This window comes from Melanerpes formicivorus, unplaced genomic scaffold (genome assembly GCF_026170545.1).
Source record: "Melanerpes formicivorus ecotype bairdi unplaced genomic scaffold, bMelFor1.0.p_v2 SCAF_60, whole genome shotgun sequence".
NCBI classification, from domain to species: domain Eukaryota; kingdom Metazoa; phylum Chordata; class Aves; order Piciformes; family Picidae; genus Melanerpes; species Melanerpes formicivorus.
In genome coordinates this window covers 2185620-2205486 of record NW_027142412.1, presented here as the reverse complement: position 1 = coordinate 2205486, position 19867 = coordinate 2185620, and the positions used below count along the sequence as shown (strand labels likewise).

Sequence of the window (19867 nt, the reverse complement as noted above, 5' to 3'; positions counted from 1 at the left end):
GCTTGTCCACATCCCTCTGGATGGCATCCTGTCCCTTTGGCATATCAACAGCACCACTCAGCTTGGTGTCATCTGCAAACCTGCTGATGGTGCACTTGTTCCCACTGTTACATCATTGATAGAAATATTAAACAGTGCAGGTCTCAGCATGGGCCCCTGAGGGTCACCACTTGTCACTGCTCTCCATCTGGACACATGTTTGCACTGTCCACCGAAGCTCAGCGTTCCCTGTGTGTAGATCTCTGCAGACAGTGCCTGTGCACATGCCAGAGCAGCATGCTCTTTGCATCATCATTAGTGGACTAGGGCAGCTCTTAGTGTAACTTCTGCAGTTTTGTTTCCATTTTTGGTCTGCAGTCACTTTGAACAGTTGTGTTTCATGCAAGCAAACACGTGCCATCGCAGCAGCTGGCATCACAGAACTGCCCTCAGCTTTCAGCCATTCCATTTTGCTCCGTGGCTGAGAACTCAGAGCAAAACTGATGGCAGCAGCACATTCCTGCTGAAGGAATTGTTTGGGCTGGCAGAGATCCTGAGTCAGCAGTATAGCAGGCAATATAGGCTAAGGCATAGGCACTGGGGTTTAAGGAGGCTGAGCCTGCTTAGGGCATGCAGACAGGGCTCCTGGGTTTAGGAAGGGCAGAACCCAGTGACTGATATAGTTGGCTCACTTTGCATTATCCCAGCTAAAGTTGGAGGATGTATCAATGCCACTGGTTTTTTCTTTCTCTGGTGGTCATCCTGTTTCAGTGTGCAGTGTGAATGGGTGCTGTGAATGGGTGCTGTTCTCCAGAGCCTTCTGCTTGGTTGAACACACTTTGCAGCACAGTTTCTAGTTGCATTCTTGCAAAGGCCCAAAACTGGTATGCCAGGCATGTATACAAGCTCCATCTCACTGCAGAGATGGGGTTGTGTGTGGTCCTGGTTTGCTGGGTTTTTGGTCATTGCTGGTTTAGCGGCGGTTTCAGGCAGAAAGTTGTTCTTAGTTTGAGAGAAAAACTAAGGAGGAAATAATTTATGTTAAAAGATTATTTGGTGGAACCTGAAACAGGAAATCTTGCATTTAGTATGACAGCATAATTGTTTTTCCTTCTCCTGTGATTTATTGGAGCTGTGTTCTCAGAACATGCATTCTTTCCTCTTCAGATAATTTATTTATCATCTATCTATGTAAATGTTTAAAACACAGCATACACTGGACTGATGGACAGAAATAATGTTCTCCTTCAGCTTCCATTCATTTGAGCTTCATGTAGTTTCAGGAGATGTTTTTAACTACAAGTTAGTTGAAATAACTTTTCTTCTCAGCCTGTTTGATTGGGCAGCTTGTGAACTCCCTGACTCATTTGGAAGTTTCCCTTTTGGGTTAAATATAGAAATCCCTTGTTCATTCTGATACCCCTCAATGTGTTATTTTGTGGGAGAGTAAAATGGCCTCTCCACTTCTAATGAGTGGTTGTAATAGGCCAAAAACCTCCCTTCCCCCCTTCTAAGATTCTGTTGCTGGAGTTTACTGCTTTGGGATGACATCCAGTATCTCCTGTTAACCATCTGAGGAACAATTCCCTTGTCTGTCAGGTCCATCTCTCCCAATCTTTGATAACAAAGCCTTTTCCCTATACCTCATAAAGAAATGGAAGTGTGGTCTCCATGAAGCAACAGAGCACAACACCACGTGACTCAATCTGTTGACTAGGTGTGTGTGCTTGGCAAGAAGCAATGAAATCCTAATGGCAGAAGAGTAATCCTCGAAGGAAGATGGCTGTTACCAAATCTGAAATGTAGGGCTTTCAACTCATGAAATGAGAGGTTAAACAAGAGTTGCAACTTGTGTGTACCACAGAAGAGCAGAGGACTGAGGCAAGAGAGGGAAAAGGCTGTGGAATTGTATTGAAAGAAGAGAGGAGCAGGATATGTGAGGACTGGAAACTACTGCAAAGGAGAACAATTGTCTGGGACCTGCCACTGTCATTTCAAACCCCTAAATCATTCAGGGTATAGTTGGGAGCTGGAGCACTAGAGATCAGCAGGAGAACATGGCTGAGTTGTGAGTCTATTTTTAATAGCTCCTATCCCTGCTAATGTAATTCTTTCTCTGCTACCAAATGTGATTTGTGTGCCACCTGTTTCAACTGCATTCACTCTCCAGGGATATCCAATGGGAGCCAGCATGGAGAAGCTAAATCATTTGGAGAGGATTCAGTGATTGACTTAAATGTAAAGGGATTAATTGGTCCCAAAACTAGTCAATTAAACCGTACTCTGGAAAGTGGAAAGATCACAACTGCATGGCAATCAATAAATTAATGCATTTTGCATGGATTCAGTGTTTTCTGCATGTTGCTTAATGTAGTTTGGAATCACAAAATGTATTCCATTAATTGTGATCATGCTGCATAATGGATATGTGAAAGAGTTGTGTGCCAACTGTCCTCCTAAAGGGCAGCTGGTAGTGGGCTTACAGCACACATTCAAATCATGGGCATAGGTATTTACATCTTCTGCTGCCTCTTTTCCAGCCAGGACAGCAGAGGATGACATTCTCCCTGCACCCATGCTGGAAAATGAATGGGATTCATGGTGCTTAAAAGCTGGGGCCCGTTCTGTGTACCCTGCCAAACCTTGTGCTCTTCAATAGAGCTGTGGCTGTGATTAGTCTTTGGTCCTTCAGCAAGGTGTGCAGGACACAGAAGCGCAGAGAGATTCAGATTGTTTATGTTGTGGCTTGGGGGGGTGGTGTGTGTTTGGTGTTTTGAGTTTGTAGTTCAGTCAAGGTACAGCTGAGGGTTTTTTCCTGTTAGGGGACAGAAAAGGCGTTCATTTTACAGTGGTGCTGCCTTCTTGCCAAGTGTAGGGGTTTAGCTGCAAGTCCTAGGAATATTAAAGCTCTCCATCAAAATGTTCATCTCCTCATGTTCTGTAATTTGAATCCTGGGTTATTGTCGTAGGTTTAGAACGATGTAAAGGGATCAGAAGATTTGTTTGAGGGGTGAAACAAAAGCGGAGGGGAACTGAGTCTGCCAGAGCTCACAAATGATGTTTCAGTTGCCATTTTTACACCAATCTAAGATGGTCAGAAGTTGCCTATCTTACATGTCCTAAGAACCTGGCTGCTTCTTCACTGGAGAGCTCCCAGCTTTGGAGCACTAAAAATGGGGTTCCTGGGTTTAACACCTGCTGACTCGGGATCTTTTTGAGGTTGTGTGAGTCCTATAATGTATAACTCATGATAATGGTTTTACTTCTGCTTTTCCCTTGAGGGGCCCATGGAAAGCAGCTGTCTGGGAGCACAAATCAAACCTGCAGAAATAATTTTAAGAATCTTGGAAATAATATTATTCATCCTCTTTTAAAAATTATTGCTTTGATGACACTAAAGAGCTGCATTTCCCCCTGTTTCTGTGCCTGCCTTGTGAATGAGGCTGACAAATGTCATTTCATCCCCGAGGAACTTCATGCCAACAAAGCACTGAGCTTATGGCCCTTCTTTCCCTCCCAGTTTACCATATTTTTTTCCCCCCAGAATATCCTTTCTGAATGGCCTTAATCTAATATAATGCTACTTTGGGTAATAGCATTCAGCTTCAGTGGGGTGAAGGGAAGAAGGGTGCATTAACCTACATTAGCAGCCAGCAAAGCCAGGCGTGTGCTGCGAGGCCTTGCTGAGCAGAGGGCTGGCATTGGATGTGCTCTGCTCTTATTTTTGTACCTTGGACGTCACAAGTGTGCTGCGTGTTTGTGGTCTGGTGTCTTAACTGTGGTGTCAGAGCCTGCATGTGTGTCTGGAGAGCATCTCCCTGGCTGAGCTGGAAAGTCATTTAAATCCAGATACAGCAAATTTGTTGTAGTGTCTATTAACTTGTGAATTGCTGTGGAGCGAGGCTGCCATGGCAGTGCTGCTGCAATTGGAGAGGGATGAAAAAAGACTGCATGCTTTATTAGCAAATGAGGCTCTGTTACTAAAAGAAACATTTGTCTGATAGGAGATTGCAACTTTCATGACTGCTTTTGTAGCCCCATTTCTAGGATTTGAGCACAGTGATCTGGTAATTGAAGATCTTGGACAAAATCATTGCCAGGCTGCTCCCAGCCCTTCCCTGTGCTTAAACACATCTGCAAGCAGGAGTGTCCTTCTCTCTGCCTCACTTCTGTTTCCTCGTCCTGTTGTCAATCTAAGAATCTTCTCCCATCCCTGTATTATTTCCCCATGTACCTTTTACCTTCTAGTTGGGTGGTTGTAGAGCAGTTGACAGCTGGTTTTGTTCTGTGTTTGAATGTTTCAGATCCCTCTAGCCGTGTTTGAACAGTACTGCAGTCGTTGTTTGAACTAGATATTCCCACTCTGAGAGGATGTTTTGTGGCTTAGTGCAAAAACTCAGAGCTCTGTTACTTGTACAAAGAGGGCCACGTGGACTGTATAAACAAATAATGTGGCATTTCAGGCTTTGCAGATGTAATTATATAGTAGCCCTATAAAAATCCATACAGCAGTGCTTGTCTGCTTCACAATGTTCTTCCTTGAGAATAATCATTCCTAATGAATTGCTATTGAGATCAAAGCCCTTTTGAGGTAAAAAGGATTATCAAACGTCTTAAATTTTTAGCTTTCAGAGCTAATTGTGATGTAGCCATCAAGGCAGAATGTAGGCAATTTCTGCACATTGTGCAATAAAAGCAGTTCTCTATTATCCCATCTAAAAAGCCTTTTCAAAAATGGGCAGTTTTAAAGTCACCTCTTTTTCATTATCCAGGCTCTACAGACGGAGCAGGCTGTGCCTGTCATCTATCAAATGTCAAATCTCCCACCATGTCCCTTGCCCTTTCCCCCTTTCCAGAGGGGTGGGAGGCCTCTGCTTTCCCAGTTAAGCTGTCTGGCAGAGGGTAGCTGGCTCAGCTGACGGGCTGAATAGGTGCCTGCTATTGAATGCTTTAGGAGCCCACCGATTGCCAGCATGCCACAGCTGCTGATTCTAGAGCAGCATGACACAAATATTAATGGGAAGGATGATATTTGTACTCACTTGATGACTGCTGAAAGCATCTTTATGGGGAGTAAGGGGAAGCTTCAGTTTTATGGGGTCTGTGACCCACAGGTGAGCCACTGTGCAACTGTGCCAGTCAGCAGTCCTAACACAGCTCACTTGGTGAGATGCAGTGGTTGATAACTGCAGTACCCATGATAAAATTACCAAGAAATGCCTAAATTTAGGGAGATTCAGGGTTTGAAGTCTGCAGTACTGAGCTGTTAAGCAAAGGTCAGTTTATGCCTTAGGCTGAAGAAATGGAATAGTTGGTTGGCGAGCCTCCATCAGTCCTAGTCAGGCTTGTTCTTCAGTTTTAGGGTTTTAATATTCAAAAGGGTTTTTTTCAGTCCTGATCTCTAGACACAACTGCTCATGGCAGTTGTGAGGTGATTTTGTGCCTGTGTGGTGTTTAATAAAATGCTAAGACTAACAGCTCAAAAAGAGGGCTCTTTTGGAGATGTCACATGAAACTTCACATGTAACTTATTCATGTGCCATGAATAAGTTATGTTTCACTTGGAATAGATGTGCTTATCTGGCTGCATTCCTGGCTTATAAAGAGGAGCAGCTCTTCTATGGACCTGAATTTTCCAAAGGAGGCCATTCCAAAGGCTGAGCAAGAATGCAGTGGTTCAGACAGGGAGGGAGATGGCAGGGTGCTGGCGACAGCAGTGATTCCAGGAGCCCTGTATGTGGTTCTTCCTGTTGTTGGTATGGTGAGGGCGCTAAAGCAGGGAGGGTTGGGTCCATTCTGGGTCCATTCTGACAATTTGCTAGTTAATTACAGTTAATTTTGTAGTTGTTACCAGCTGGTGCTATTGATGTTGTAGTAACTGGTAATACTGGTACTGATAGAATCATAGAATGGTATGGGTTGAGAGGAACCTTAAAAGATCATCTAGTTGCAACCCACCTGCCATGGGCCAGGGACACCTTCCACTAGAGCAGGTGGCTCGAGGCCTTTTACAACCTGGCCCTGGAACACCTCCAGGGAGGGGGCATCCACAGCCTCCCTGGGTAACCTGTTCCAGTGTCTCACCACCCTGACTTGAAATAATTTCTTCCTAATCTCCAGTCTAATTTTGCCCTCCTCAAGCTTCTATTCATTCCCTCTTGTCATATCACTGCAAGCCTTTGTCAGAAGTCCCTCCCCAGCTCTCTCGTAGCCCCCTTCAGGTAATGGCAGGGTTCTAGGGTCTCCCTGGAGCCTTCTCTTCTCCAGGCTGAACAGCTCCAACACCTGCAGCCTGATATAAGTGACTTCCTGATTTTAGTTAAGGTGATGTATCTGAAACAGCTCAGCATTTGCAGTAAGAAAATGTGTGTTTATTTCAGCATTAATGTGAGTGTACCTTTAAATAACCTTCATGTTCCTTTTTTTTGTTGTGAATGTTTTAATCCTGCATTACAACAGACCCATGGTCACAATGACTTCCTCAACAGGGCAGGATCCAGTGTCCTGTCACAATGAATAAGGCTTTCAGCATCAGTCTGCCAAACCTGCAGAACCATTTTTTGGTGCTGACATTTTATATCATTCTAATCTAAACCAGCACTGTTCTGAAGTGTGGCATAGGTGTAAAACAAACTACTGCATTCAGGGATCATTAATGCCTCAAGCTACACATTCTGGTGTAGTGCTTACTACATCACTTACCTGCTGCCAAGGGAAAACACTGGTTGTGTAGAGATTTTGTTTCCTAGATCCAGAGACCTTTGGTTTTTTTGGTCAGTTTTACCTGGGAATGATTAGATTCAGTTAAATCTGGATTAGTTGTTTGGGTTTTTTAATCTTAATTTAGCACATAACATTTCAAAATGATCTGTATTTCTCTTAGCAGGAAGCTGCTTCCCTGGTCAGAGCAAGGGTAGGCAGTGTGCTTTCTAGCCTGATGTGCCTTAAATGTCCAAAGGTTTGCAGTATCCCTAGGAAGATGCTCATAATCCCCACCTCTTCCACTTCCTGTCATTTGATCTGCAGGTGATAGCCTGCTAGAGAGAGAAATCACATCCCATTTGCAGAGTTGATTGGAATGGGTTCTGCTTCTAATCACAGAGTGTTACCCAACACACACACCCATCCCCATTGTTGCCATACTCTGCTTTTAACTTGTTCATTTTTATGTCAGCAGATGTATTGACCAAGCTTGTCAGGCCATCTCTCATTGTCCCATATTTCTGCATACCTGGCATGAGGATAAATGCTGCCCTTGTTCTGGGGCCTCTCAGCCTTCCTCCTTATTCTGTGTTGCCTTTGGGATTAACTGATAGGGAGGACAGGATTCGCCCCTGAATGTGGAGAAAAGAAATACATAGCAGTGGTCATGGCACAGAGATGTTGTGTACTGTGTCCAGTTCTGGGCCCCTCAGATTGGGAAGGAGGTTGACTTGCTGAAAGGTGTCCAGAGAAGGGCAAGAAAGTTGGTGAGGGGTTTGGAACACAGCCCTGTGAGGAGAGGCTGAGGGAGCTGGGGTTGCTTAGCCTGGAGAAGAGGAGGCTCAGGGGAGACCTTCTTGCTCTCTACAACTACCTGAAGGGAGGTTGTGGCCAGGTGGGGGTTGGTCTCTTCTCCCAGGCAAGCAGCACCAGAACAAGAGGACACAGTCTCAAGCTGTGCCAGGGGAGGTTGAGGCTGGATGTTAGGAAGAAGCTCTATACAGAGAGAGTGATTGCCCATTGGAATGGGCTGCCCGGGGAGGTGGTGGAGTCACCATCATTGGAGGTGTTTAGGGGGAGACTTGACAGGGTGCTTGGTTGCATGGTTTAGTTGATTAGGTGGTGTCAGATGATAGGTTGGACTCACTGATCTTGAAGGTCTCTTCCAAGCTGGTGTATTCTATTTCTATTCTATTTTGGATTCTTTCTTTAGTAACTAAATAGAATCATAGAATCAATAAGGTTGGAAACCAACAGTCTGGAATTGCTTCACCTTGCATCTAGAGAGAAGCAAATCTTAGATCAGAACAATGTGGGGTTTTTTTGACAAGCCACATTATTATAGATGTGTGCAGCTAGTAATAAATCAATACCTCTCCATGTTCAACAGGCAATGTGTATTTAATACAGAAAAATAAGGATTTTATTGTGAATTTTTATGGGAGCTTTTCACCTCTTATGGTGTAGCATTTCACTAGGGATCACAGGAATGAAACTGCTGCTTCAGTTGTGCATGGAAGAAAGTCTGACAATGCCAGTGTACTGGGAGAGCTATTTTAAAACCCCATTAACTAAACCCAGAGTATTAAACACTGCTTTAATGTATTGTAAAAATATACTGATGCCTTTATAGATAGAGGTTTCAGGGGAAGAATGGGATGGCTGTTACTGTAGAATGTGTAAAGGAGGTTGTACTGAGGTGAGACTTGGTCTCTTCTCCCTGGTATCAGGTGATAGAAGGAGAGGAAATGGCCTGAAATTGTGGCAGGGGAGGTTTAGTTTGGAGATGAGGAAAAATTTCTTTGCTTCAGGAGTGGTCAGACATTGGAACAGGCTTCCCAGGGAGGTGGTGGAGTCACCATCTCTGGAGGTGCTCAGCAAACGTGTGGCCAGGGCTCTTTGGGACGTGGTTTAATGACCATGGCTGATGGTTGGACTTGATGATCTTAGAGGGCTTTTCCAACTGAAACAATCCATTGTTTCTATGAAAAGCAAGCTGATCTTCTTTCTTAAAGTGAAAACTTCTCCTAAGTTTGAGCACTGCCACAGTATGACTCACTTAGAGCCTGCAAGCTCTGGTGCATTGTCCAGTCGCCTCATTAAAAAAGACCAAACATGGAGTTATCCTGATCTGAGCCATTGTAAGCAGGCAGTGTGTAAATGCAGAGCAGTTGGACTTGTGTTGGTACTAAAGGTTATTTACGTTATACGTGACCTTTCCTCCAGCAAAGGCTTGAAGTAGGTCTTGTACATAGAGACTGCAGTATAATTACTCCTCAAAATGTTAGCTAATGTGATGTGCAGCAGTTTCCCCTTGACTTCTCGGGGCTGTTCACACTGCTGTTAGCCCTGTCACGCTGCAGATTGATGTATCCATTTGAAGTATAAACTCGGGTGTCCCTCCAGGCTAGCAGGTCATCTTGTGCATACATTTATTCAGAGGGAAGAATGGAAGGTTGTTAGAGATGGGATGAGGGAGAGAATCCCGATAGGGAGGCATATATTAGCCTTGGCAAGAGGTTTTGTTGGTGACAACTAAGGAAGTGTTGAGATAATAAGTCTGTAACACAGAAAGCGTTTAGATAACCATTATCTAAATGCTTGCTGCGTTGTGAAGCTCTTATCTAAGTCCTCTACTCCACCACTGGAAGAGTGCTGAAGGTAATTAATATTTATACCAAGTCTCTGTGCGTGCAGCTCGTACATTAAAGCCAAAGAAATCCAGCAGAACATGTGAGACAACATATTGACTGATAAAATGCAATCATTAACAGACCTGGGTACTTCTGGGAGCTCATGGTCTTCCCCACCTCCCTCCATCCTTTTGTTTCGAGGAATGGGGGGAGAGAGAAAGCGACAATAAAAGAAGTGCAAAGGAGTCCTTGCCAAAGCAGCCTGATTTGGTCTGCAGCTTGGTCTCCTCTGTTCTTCTCCCCACACACAGGAATGTGTCACTGGGCAGAAACCGTGACACAAACAGATTGTGTTCCCTGTGTAACCAGGTTTCTCCCACTATCAGTTTCCCTTGTTCGTGAGACCACAGCCTGTGCCACATGAAGCAAAGGTGTTTCGAGTCCAGTGATGCAGTGAAATGGCTACAACCTGTGGTTTCAGCTTGCTCTTCCCCAACCTTCAGGCCAGCTCCTGCTAGCGGGCCAGCTGCAGTTCAGTGCCACAGCCCTCTCTGCAGCTCTAACACACAGCACATGCTGGATGCAGCTGGACAGCCAGCCTGTGATTACCACTGCCTGATGTGTGGAGTTAGAGAGCAGGAAGTAGGCTCTAGGCTGCTTTCTCACATAGTTGAGTATGAGCCTGCATCTGAGCCCATAGCACAGAGCAGCCAGGCAGATGAGCTTCATGCCTGGTCAGCTTTGTGCTGTCTGCTGTTTGTTGGAAGGCTGCTGTAGCAAGAAACTCTGGAACTGCCTCCTGTCTGGAAATGCTTTCCTCTTTGGTCTAGTTGTGGCTTCTGCAAAAACTGTTACTAATTATGCCATGTTTCTTGAATGTATATTGTGAACTACTGAAGCTGTGCTTCTGAATCACTTTGTCTTACTTCAGCTTGGGTAACGTTCAGATTCCATCTGGTAGGCAGAGAGTATGTTATGGGTTACTTGGAAGCATGAGAAATGCCACATGAATGTTTTGCCTCTCAAGCTGTAGCTACACTACTCATTAGACCAGACAGGTCATGATCTCAAGAGCTGGCGTGCTGTCATCCAGACTGCTTTGCTGTAGCACCCTCCCTACTTGGCTCTGAGCAGTGGCAGCTAGCTCTTCCAGGGCAATGCCCAGGAGAGGTTCTGGGGAAAGCATAGCCAAAGACCATTTCCAGTAAGTCACCGTGGACAGAGCCTCCCCTTTTTGGGATGAAGAGGTTTTACCATAAGAACATGCAGTTTCCCCTCACAGGCACAAAATGTGTCTCGACATTTTTTGTTTGCTCCTAGTGAGAGAGGCTCAGGTCCAGGTCCTCTTCTGCTCCCTTGCTGTGTGTGAAGCAGCTCTCTATGCTACCAGAGCTGCCTGGCAGATCTCTGTGGTACCAGTTCCTAAACTGGACCATTGCATGTCTAGAGAAATGTGCTGGAGATCTGCGCTCTGTGAAAGTTCATTTCTCATTTGCATTGGACAGAAGGTCTGATTTCACTACAATGAAAGCAGCAGGCCTGTATTCACTCATCCCACTACATTCAGTCTGTGGTTGCTCTGGGAGCTTGTTCAAATTCCAACTTCACTGAGGATATTTGTTTCAGATTATTTAAAAAGAGGTAATTTCCCTGCTGGGCTGTTAATTTACTCTCAGCTGTTCAAGAGTGTTACTGTCTGTAGGTGTGTCCAGGTGCTGCCATCTCCTGTCCAGACCACTGCTGTGCCTTGCTAGCAACTGTGCCGGTGCTTTAGACAAATGTGAAGGAAATTTTCTCATGCTTTCACTTATGTTCCAAATCTGTGCAGGACCCTTTCATGCCCTCTCTTTATAGTCCACACGAAAGAAGTGATCAGCCTCATTGCTACGTCTGTCTTCCTGATGCCTGTGGCTTGCTGCTGCCTCTTTTCTGAGACCAGACTGTGATAAAGCTGTTTTGGGGTGACTGTGAGTGGAGGCCTTTCAGATCCTAACCCTAATTGTGAGGGGAATTAGAACAGCCATACTAATTACTGGTCATAAATTAGAGTTGATTGTACACACAAGCTTTATGGACAATTGCTTATAAACGAAAGGAGAGGAGCAAGAGCTTGCCAGCAGCCTGGTGACAGGGCAAGGGACCTCAGAAATCAAGTCTTTAAAACATTCTTATCCTTGAAATGGGTCTGAAAACAGGGCAAATGTTTACAAACTTAGGCTTGCCAACTTTTCACCACGTTCTTCTAGGTAACATTAAGTGTCAGTATTGTCAGCTGGTTCCCCTTGCACTTCCTGGGTGTGCAAGCAAGCTGGGACCAAACCTAGGTGAGAAATTGTACACTGTGCAGCAGCAGGTGTTCTGCAGAATGTGAAGGTGCTTTTCAGTGAGTGATTTCAAGTCACTGAAATAGTAATGATTGGATTTGTGTCATAGAACTGCTTTTAGAATAGCTCCCTAATAAGGAAACCCAATAGTGACAAGCTTTTAAGGGTTTTCCTAGCTGCTTCTGGTGCCTCCCCTAAAATCCCAAAGTAGTTGCTGTTGGCATTTCTTTTTCTTACTGTTTTTCTGAAGTGATTTCCTTATTTGTCATCCAGAATGAGGTATTTGAAGTCTGTTTGGAGGTGCAGTTTGACTGTTGCTTATAACTATGTACATGGTGAGTGCCAAGAGGATGGAGCCAGGCTCTTCTTGGTGATGCCCAATGACAGGACAAGGGGCAATGGGTGGAAGTTAAGGCATAGGAAGCTCCATGAAAACACAAGGAAAAAATTCTTCCCTGTGAGGGTGACGGGAACACTGGAACAGGCTGTCCAGGGGGGTTGTGGAGTCTCCCTCTCTGGAGATACTCAAAACCTGCCTGGATGCATTCCAGTGTAATCTGCTCTAGGTGACCCTGCTCTGTCCGGGGAGTTGGACTGAGTGATCTTTCAAGGTCCCCTTCAGCCCCTAGCATTCTGTGGTTCTGTGATTGACCACAGCTGTGCCTTTCTATATACAGTCAGACCTCAGTTAGGAATTGCAGTATCTTGGCATTTTTCTCACGGGGAGTGTTTAGATGGAAAGAATCTCTTTACAGTGTGAATGCAGACTAGTGCAGTTGGGTATTTATATAAACCTACTAACACATGGAAAATTCCATAAATCCATCAGATGCTCTCCTTTCTCTGCCAGTGTTGTGCAGTTTAAACATAAGCATGTTTTCATAATCCTCATCTGACTTTTATATATAAGTAAATGTGATGTAATGTTATTCCCTTTAAGTCATTTACAGTAACTGAGGGATTGGCATTCATGAAGATTATGGGAGTTCCTAAATACTCCCTTGACAAGGTGTTCAGCTGGTTTTAGGCATCTCAAAGGTCATCTGAGGTAATGAAGATCCCAGAGGAAACATCTGCAAGACCATTGTCAGTTGCAGGTGATTAGGTGCCAAATGGGAGGTTTGGTTCATGTAAATACAGCTTTTTGGAAGAGTTTTCTGTGTTGCTGGGGGCAAATACACCTGCAGTCCTCAGGAGAAGGACATGGATATTTTCTGTTGTTACAAAAGATTGTAGGACATTGCTATTCTATTTCTTTGGGCTTTTCCTTACCAGTTTCCTTGCTCATAAAGGTAGGGATCTAAGCCCCAAGAACTGTCAAACTAAAATGAAGAGGAATGGCACAGAGCTTGTATAACTAGCTGGGGAGTGATGGTTTTGTTGGGTTTCTTTGTATTTCTGTTAAAAGAAGCTATTTATTTAACCAATTCTTTTAGTTTTAGCATGTAAGTCTCTCTCAGTGAATAGAGTGGAAATGTTCCTGAAAGTGTATGCTCAGGTGTGCTGCTGGCTCCAGACCACAGTGCTCAGCAGTTTTCAGCCCTTGGCCTTAATGCAGGTGTATTTGGCACTAGCCTATTGTGTGTACATTGGATGTATTGGGAAGATGGCATCGAACTGAGGCAGCTGTCAGTCACCTGGAGAGGAAAGAAAGGTTTCTTAAGAGGTACCTGTGAAAAAGAGACCGCAAGTCCTGCAGAGGGTGGTGAGTCAGTAGTTTGCAGCAGCAGTTTGCCCAGGTGGCCAAGAAAGCCTGGCTTGTATCAGAAACACGGTGGCCTGCTGGAACAGGGAGGTGATTGTCCCCTTGTGCTGCACTGGGGAGGCCATACCTTGAGTGCTGTGTTCAGTTCTGGGGCACTCACTACAGGAAGGACTCTGAGGTGCTGGAGCGTGCCAAAAGAAGGGCAGCAAGGCTGGAGAAGGGCCTTGGAGCACTTGGCCTACGAGGAGCAACTAAGTGAGATGGTGATACTCAGCCTGCAGAAGAGGAGGCTGAGGGGAGACCTCATTGTTCTCTACAACTCCCTGAAGGGAGGCTGGAGCAAAGAGGGGGAAGCCTCTTCTCCTTGGTGACAGGCCACAGGACTAGAGGAAATGGTTCCAAGCTGTACCAGGGGAGGTTCAGGCTGGATATCAAGAAATACTACTTCACAGAGAGAGTTCTCAAACATTGGAATGGTCTGCCCAGGGCAGTGCTGGAGTCTCCATCCCTGGGGCTGCTCAAGTGGTGAGTGGGCCTGGTGCTTAGAGAGATGGTTTAGTGTTGACCCTTCAGTGCTGGGCTGAGGGTAGGACTGGGTGAGCTTGGAGGTCTCTTCCAACCAGATACATTGTGGGGTTCTGTGACAGGACTGTTACAGTTTTGCATTGTTTTAAAGGTTTCTGATTTCTCTCAATGGGATGAAGAGAATGGGTTTTACTTCAGCTTGTGTTGACATGTTCTGATGGAAAACTGCTGCAGTTGCCACTGTCTCTGTGGCACTGTTTGTATGCCTGCAAAAAACCAAGGGAAGGAAGAAATTAAAAACCTCAAACCCTAAGTGGTAGGTAGCTGAATCAATCCATCTGCAGTAGATTTCATGCTGAGGTCATGGGTACTTGGCTCAGCAGTGTCACTTTGTAGTACACCCGAGGCATGAAGAATTGTAGATGCCCCCAGCTTTTGAAAGTGTTTATTTGGTTTTGCTTTAGATTCTTCAGTCTGATTTAAGTTGATGATGTGGAACTTCTAGGGAATATATGGCATGTTGCAGTCACAGAGTCACAGCACAGTGGGGGTTAGAAGGCACCTCTTGGGGATCATCCAGTCACAAGCAGAGTCACTCCCAGCAGCTTGCCCAGGATCACAGTGGCCAGGTGGGTTTGGAACCTCTCCAGAGGAGGAGACTCTACAACCTCTCTGGGCAGCCTGCTCCAGGGCTCTGTCACCCTCACATCAAAGCAGCTTCTCCTCCTTTTCAGATGGAACCTCCTGGGTTCCAATTTGTGCCTATTGTCCCTTGTCCTGTTGCAGGGCACCACTGAAAAGAGTCTGACCCCATCCTCTTGACACCCATCCTTTGTATGTCCCCTGAGAAGGATGAAGAATGTCTAATGGCTGGCTCAGGATGGTCACTGTGCTGTCACCTTGGAGCATCTTTGTCCCTGCTTTTTTTCCTCTGGTTAGCAGTGCCATTCATTAATATGTGCAAGGTAAATGGATGATGCAGCTGTTCATAATTGCTGGTGTTTTGATTGTTGTTCTCAATAGGTAGGAATTGACAGCTCAGGGTATTCCAGCAGAGCAGAGTCGGAGAAATAGTTTGGAAGCCATTTCATATGTATCTCTGGTGGCTTGTGATAGTTTGAATGTCAGGGAGATAAGAGTACAGAAATGAGTAAGTTTATAAACCCAGGGAGATACTGAAGTGGATCTTCAAAAGCTTGTCAGCTTCAGGTTTTGAATTGGGTTGGAATAAATTTAAATGGAAAAAAAATCAGTGTGAAGATGGTGCTGAACACTTCCAGCAACTCTGATCTGCATGTGGAGGTTAGCTTCTAATGGTGCCTTTGTTATCACAAAGAGGAGCAGATCTGTTAAGAAAACTGGATGTTGATAAAACACTGCTGGGAGGCTGTGGTGAGAAGCTGAACAATGAATGTGGTTTAGGGCTTGAGTCTGCAGTGTGTGGGTCCTGGTGAACACCGTTCAGCTCAACTGAACGGGGGCTGAAAGGAAAGCTTCAGTGCTCAGGCTGCTGACTGGATTTAGCCTGGGAGGTTTTCTTCTGCTTGCCTCGTAGTGGGAGCCCCTGTCTGAGATTTGTGGGGAGAGTGATTTCTGCAGCTTGGTATCTGAGGAACTGTGTGAAATGCACTAAAGGCAGGAGTGGCAGGAGGCTGGGGGGCACATGCCCGAGTGGGACACAGCTCAGCCTGCTGACGCTGCCTTCTGGAAATAAAATTCATCTTTGCTACTAAAGTAAACAGTGTACTCACAATCTGCCAGAGGCTTGTTAGGAATGTAGGAAGTCCCCAGGCCTTGATCTTTATTATTTTTGGTCTTGAAAGCTGAGCTCATGGCAGTGACTCTGGCACCAAAGGGAGCGTAACATCGCCGCAAGTGTTTGTGCTCTTGCGAGGCGCTGTCAGGCACCCCAGGAAGAAGGGCTGGGGAAGGGAGCAGGAGGAAAGCTTGATGCTGGGTATCTGCAGACTGGTTGGAGGCTGGCTTGCTCAGCAGAGAGGGATTCCTACCATAGTGACTAGTCAGCTGTGGCTGACAGAAAAGGAACACTTGGGTGACTGAAATGGGTTGGTTCTCTTTCTGTAGCTGAACATGATCCACTCGGGATCCGGTGCTAGCAACGAGCCAGCTATTACTAATGAAGTCTTCATTGCTGCCCGTGGGTAGCAAGACTCAAGACTGTTACTCTTCATTCTGTCAGTTGCAGGACAGTAAAATGGGCTGGTACTGTATTTGTATATCCTTTCCCCCCTGTAATTCATAGCATACACTTTTGGTCCCAGGCAGTTTGATTTTTCTGAACTTCATGATTAATTTTGGTGTTAGCTGATTCCCAGCTGAGAGAGTTAGTGATGTGCATGCCCTCCCCTGCAGTAACAAACCAACCTGTTCTCTTTTAAACTCTAGTTTTGTCTGTTCCTTATTCTCACTGTGTTTATGGATGGTTGTGAATGTCACATATAAGATTGCACATGATTTGTTCATGCCAGAACACTTTGCAAGAGACTTGAAAGAGTCCCTGCAAGGTCCCAGAAGGCTATTTTTTCCCTTCAGATCAATAGAAGACAAGCAAGACATTCACAGTCAAACGCTGTAGGAAGCCTGCAGAATTGGGAGGATTTCTGTGTAATATCCTCAAGACAGGAGTTGGAAATGACTCCTTTACAAATAGCTGTGCTCTCTGCTTGAAGAGGGCTGACCTGCTGCATGCTGAACTCTTTGCAGAGATTATCCCCACTTGATCTTAGACCAGATTGCTCATGGGTTTGTAGTTAAGACCTTTCTGATAGCAAGGGCTATCATCTTGTGTAAGGAAACTAATGGCTTTTGATGAAATAATTTGGCTTTGCTTTTATTTTTGTCTCTCTTGTATGTGCAGAAATCCCATGTTCCTTTTTTTCCCCCCACATGAACTGATTTGTTTTACTTTGTAGAAGAAGACAGCTGGATAGAAATACCTGGAATCTGATCTGCTTTGTCCTATGCTCTGTTCCCTCCCTTCCCCCATGTAAATTAATGACCATTTTACTTCTGCAACACCAATGATAGTGAAATTTCTTTCCCTTGTGAAAAGGGAAATCTAATGAAACCTCCAATTCCATGAAATCAAATTGAATTTTGCTGCAAAGTACTTCGGAATATGGGATGATAGCACCAAGGAAGTTCATTTTTTATCTGTCATTTAAGTAATCTTTTTCTCTCCAGCCTTTCTCAGTTGACCATTCTCTATGGTTTGCTTTTAGGTAGTACTTGAGGCTCAAGAGTGGGAGTGCAGGCGGAAAGGTTGCTGTGCACAATGTGTAGAACTGCTCAGAGAGGTAGTGAGGTTAAACCAGCTTCCTGCTTTAGACTGTCAGAGCCTCTTTACAAAATACCTGGCAGCAGTAGAGTGGTTGGTTGACTTAAATAGTGAAGTGAAATTGTTACAGTTTCCTGTGTCATTTCTTTTTGGTGAAGGTAGTCAGGAGCTCTCTTTTTAATGCTGGTTGCATTCTGGCTGGCCAACTGCCAGAGCCAACAACTGTAAAACTCTGTGCAGCTATTGTATTGGGCAGAGAAGTGACTGCATAATCACTGCTTCAGCTTGGGACTCTTTGAGTTGATTAAAATGATGATAAAAAGCATGAGACGTGGTGGTGGTGTTTTTTTTCTTGTGGCATTGTGGCAAGGAATATTTAAGCAAATGGTTAGCTCTGCTGGGAAGTCATTCTATGGGTACAATTAGGTGGGAGCATTTTAAATGCCATTCATTTCAAATGAAGTTTGATTGTCAGTGGCAAATCCATGGTTCATCTTAAACCACTGTCAGCTTGCCTTATTCACGTGCTTCTGTTGTCTTTCATGGCGATTCTCATGAGGTGTTGGACTGACATCTTCATTCCTTTGCAGCTAGAACCCACTGCAGAGTGAATGTTGTTGAATTTCTGCACACCTCTATCTTTACTGTTTGAATCTTGGATAAAATCTTGCTTGTTGTAATGATCTTATCAATTTATAGAAGCAGGAAAGCAAATCTTTGATGTAGTTGCCGACGTATTTGTCTAGTGGCAGTTCATCTTGTCCTGTATGGCTGTCAGTCAGTCGTTGAACCTGTTATTCAGCAGCCACAAGTGACAAAGCAGAAGAGTGTATGTTGGACTCCAAGGCTATGGAATCACAGCCTTCTGTGAGTTCATTCACTTGGTAATAAATCTGTTTCTCCTTTGTCTCCCCCCTCTCCAGTGAACATTTGTCATGTGCCTTCACGTTCTTTCTTCACGGGGAAAGCAATGTGTGCACAAGCGTGGAGATTGCTCAGCACCAGCCCATCTACCTGATCAATGAAGAGCATATCCAGATGGCCCAGTCCTCACCCTCACCCTTCCAAGGTAAGGGAGCAGCATTTGGATCTTTGTGTGCTTAGCCTCAGTTTTGGACTTTGCTCCTGCTGATGGTATCTTCAGAGGTGAATGAAGTGAGATAAAGTCACTTTTCAAAGGGGTTGGATTTCTGTTCAGGAAGTTGTGGATATAAGGGGAAGCATTGTTAGGACTCCAATACTGTAGCCAGCTGAGTGGGACACGAGTTCTCCAGGGGTTTCTATCCATAGCATTGATTTTAAAGGTGTACACATACAGTAAACAAATTAATCTTGTTTGTTTAAAAGACTTAGTTATGGAAGTGAGTGCACTGGTTTGGTTTCCATACATGGTGTCTAGGTCAGCTGGCTGAAATCTGAGACCTTGGTGCTACATGAATACAAATACTGAGCTGATCTAATGCAGGAGTGCTTTTCATTCTTACATTCTCAGCTTTTGGATGGAGTTTTTGATACCCTAAAAAAAGCAGAGGAGGTGTGAAAATGTATCAGAAACAATGGCAAAACTTGAAGTACTTGTGAGGGTTTGTTTGCCAGTGTAAGAAATTAAGGTTTTACAGAGTTATGTTAATGGCTTATTAAATTCATGATGCAATTGTGGTGCAACGCTCTACATCAAACAAACATAATGATGTTTGAGTCATTGAGTTGCACTGTCTTACTGCAGTCTGAAATGATAACTTCAAAGCAATTCTAGCAAGAAATCTTTGTAAAATTAGTGTTCATTTATAGAAGACATTAATTGATAGAAGCTTTATTGAAAAACATTTTGCTTCTGGATGTAAAGTTATGACAGAGGTTCAGTCACTTCACTGAAGTCTTAGGAGGTGTTATTGCAGTGAGCTAAATTCATTACACTCTCCAATCAAATATGACCAAAGGCAAAATCGAGTCTGAATGGAAATGCCTGTTGCTGAGCACGTCGATGCCCTTATTCGTCATGCCTGCACTCTGCTCCGTGCATTGTTCTCTCTCTAGTTTTTAATGCTGAGAAGCCTTGAGTACTGTGTGCTCCTGGTAAAAACTCAACTGCTGACCAGCTGTCTTCTACTGCTTCCATGTATGGTCATCCCTTTGCCAGAGCAAGTGGTGTTTCCCCACACTTAAATTAGTTCATTGTGGAAACCATTAAAGTGAGCTGCAGAAAGGTCCATGTTTTACTCAGTGAGGCTGGCTGGATAGGAAGCCAGAGCAGCCCAAGGCAGCTGCAAGTTCACAGCCCTACCTGATTGTTGCAGTTGCTTTCCCCCGAAGGCAGATCCCGAAGTCAGCCTGTGGATGGGACAGTGACTGAAGCTGGAGGCTGGCAGAGATGTGGCTGAGGCACACAACCTTTAGGGCCTGTGCTTTCCTTCCTTTGCAGTTTTGGTGAGCCCCTATGGTTTGAATGGCACCCTCACGGGCCAGTCATACAAGATGTCAGACCCAGCAACTCGCAAACTGATGGAGGAGTGGCAGTATTTCTACCCTATGGTGCTGAAGAAAAAGGAAGGCATGAAAGAGGAAGAAGAGCTGGGATATGACAACGATTTCCCCGTGGCAGTTGAAGTCATTGTTGGTGAGTCTCAGTATTCTGCCTGAAGAATCATTTTCCTCTCTGTGGTTTTAAAAAAAAAATCTAATTAATCAGAAACAGCCATTA

General features: G+C 44.7%; 1 protein-coding gene across 1 annotated transcript in view; it reads left to right on the top strand.

Moving 5' to 3' along the window:
- The window catches only part of MED13L (mediator complex subunit 13L), a 202749-nt gene that overhangs the window by 129744 nt on the left and 53138 nt on the right, over positions 1-19867 (top strand). Inside the window, exons 5-6 of the mRNA XM_068161794.1 lie at positions 18090-18235; positions 19589-19783. Coding sequence (XP_068017895.1) covers positions 18090-18235; positions 19589-19783 — 341 coding nt within the window. The remainder of the gene's footprint in view (positions 1-18089; positions 18236-19588; positions 19784-19867) is intronic.